At 47.9% G+C, this 2,591-nt stretch overlaps 1 protein-coding gene across 1 annotated transcript; it reads left to right on the forward strand.

Annotated features, from left to right (window-relative positions):
* Positions 1-734: 734 nt before the first annotated feature.
* LOC137631176 (uncharacterized) lies at positions 735-1,169 on the forward strand. The gene has a single exon (XM_068362931.1). It carries the CDS (start codon positions 735-737, stop codon positions 1,167-1,169), a length of 435 nt encoding a protein of 144 aa, XP_068219032.1.
* The last annotated feature ends 1,422 nt before the right edge of the window (positions 1,170-2,591 follow it).

Genomic DNA, 2,591 nt, shown 5'->3' on the forward strand with positions numbered 1-2,591 from the left:
CCAGGTATGCCGCAATAGAGGGGGAAGCCCTAGCGGTAGCCGATGCCCTTGACAAATCACGCTACTTTGTCGTCAGTTGCTCAAACCTGGTCATTGCGGTAGATCACAAGTCACTATTAAAGGTGTTGGTTGGGGAACCGATCTCTGGATGACATCATGAATCTCCGCCTGCGTAACCTAAAGGAGAAGACACTGCGCTACCACTTCTGCATCGTATACGTGCCAGGAATGCACAACAAAGCAGCCGACGCCATTTCATGTCATCCAAGAGGTGACACCAACCCAGAAAAACTGTATCTCCCCGACGACAATGCATCAGTCTGTGACCACTCCATACCATCGGTCCATCACGATATCCTTGCCGTCATACGCATGAGGGATTGTGACATATGCATGAGTGAAGACCCCACGTACCTCACAGAACTAAATTCCCTTCCCGCGGTCACCTGGGACCGTGTACGGGTATCTACAACAAGCGATCCCGCCCTTCACGCGCTCACAGAGCTCATCGAACATGGGTCCCCGATGTCAAAAGATGACATGCCATAACACCTTCGTGCATACTATCACCTACGGAACGGGCTCACCACCTTCGACGGTGTCGCTTTATTCAAAAATTGTGTTATCGTCCCCAAGTGCTTGCGCCAGGGTGTCCTATCCGCGTTACATTCAGCACGTCAGGGTGTACCGCAGACATACAGGCGGCTAGAGATAACTGAAAGGATTACCACTGCATGGCCCCCTCCCAACCATCCGCCCCTCCTACCCCACCCGTCTTGCCTGTTTACCCATTCCAGTCAATGTGTACTGACTACTTCACTCACAAGGGCACTCACTACCTGGTGATTGGGGACCGATACTCGAACTGGTCACTTATATCAAAGTCTACCGGTGGTGCCAAAGGACTAATAAACAACTTGCGCCGTGCATTCATCACATATGGAATTCCTGAGGAACTTGCCAGCGATGGTGGGCCAGAATTCATGGCAACTGAAACAAACGGGATCTTGAGAGACTGGGGTGTCCATCACCGACTGTTGTCAGTAGCATTTCCACACAGCAATTGCAGAGCGGAAATTAGAGTGAAAATGATGAAGCACCTGATTACTAACAACACGGGGACAAATGGAGACCTGGACACAAATGCCGTTCAGAAAGCAGTCCTCTAGTACAGGAACACTCCAGACCCAGTCACCAGAATCTCCCCAGCCATGTGCGTCTTTGGTCACCCAATCCGTGATCTCATCCCGATCCTTCCTGGGCAGTACAATGGCGCAAAATCCTGACATCCAGGGAAGAAGCAATATGCAAGTGCCATGTTCGCATGATGGACACTTGGTCGCAACACACTTACCGTCTGCCACCCCTACGGGTTGGTGACCATGTTCGCATCCAAAATCAGACCGGCCCACATCCCACCAAATGGGACAGGACCGGGAGGGTTGTCGAGTAAGGCAATACGACCAGTACGTGGTATAGGTTGATGGCTCAGGCCAAGTATCGCTGTGCAACCAGAAATTCCTGAGAAAATTCCCACCGGTTACAACCCCGACAGAGCCGCAAAATATAACCGGTGGCATACCCCATCAACCACCCGCAAGCGAGCCCCAACCAAGCCGAAGGAGACTAACCGATACATACCAACACTACCGGACCTGCCCGCTGACCAACCACAACTGCTGGCTGACCGACATTACCCAACATCAGTTGATCAACCTCCCCCACTCACACCTGTAAAGCCAGCCAACCACACTCTCCAGCTTATACACGCAAGGCCAACAGACCAAACTCCACTGTCCCCACCAGCAACACCAAGTCACGTAAGGCCTTCAACACCAACCGCTCCACCCACCCTCTAGCAAATCCTATCCCACCAATTGGTCTCGCCGTGGGCCAGCCATCCAGGACTGTCAAAACGCCCAAATGGCATGAAGACTCTGATTTTTCATCTCATGCTTAACATGCCTATGTCCAATGTTATAGAATGCTCGATCGACCTGATATTATATCAGACATTGCATTACTTTGATCAGTGTAATTCTTGCTTTGTGTAACTTGACTAGTTTGAAGAATGTTTGATCAATCTGTTATTAGATTAGATGTCGTATTACTATCCTCAGTACATTCATTTATCACTATGATTCACAGAACTATCAGACTATTCAATGAACATTTTCCATTTTAGATTTAATGGCCCGGTTAATTATTGTTCAATCTTAATCAATCTCTTCCTAGCCGATCAAGACTTGGGAGGAGATAGAGAACCATGACTTACGAACGTCACCTGTGTGTGACACTGTGAGCGTTGTAGAGCACATCCCTCGCTTGTAGCTCGTTTGTACATTGTTTACATGCCAAATACACATGGAAATCGTTCCTATTTACTTACTACTTCTAAATACGGTACTGAGAATCGATTTGAAATGGGTCTATATATGAGCCTAATTCCTGTTAATCTAGAACGCTTTTTAGAACTGGTGTAACTATAGCCATCTTCTTATATTTTGTAAATTTACACTCCTCAATGCTTTTATTTGTTATTCATGTGATTGTATTGGTGTGACTAGAAAAGTTTCTTTTGCCAGTTCCCT

Source organism: Palaemon carinicauda, chromosome 1 (genome assembly GCF_036898095.1).
Source record: "Palaemon carinicauda isolate YSFRI2023 chromosome 1, ASM3689809v2, whole genome shotgun sequence".
NCBI classification, from domain to species: Eukaryota; Metazoa; Arthropoda; class Malacostraca; order Decapoda; family Palaemonidae; genus Palaemon; species Palaemon carinicauda.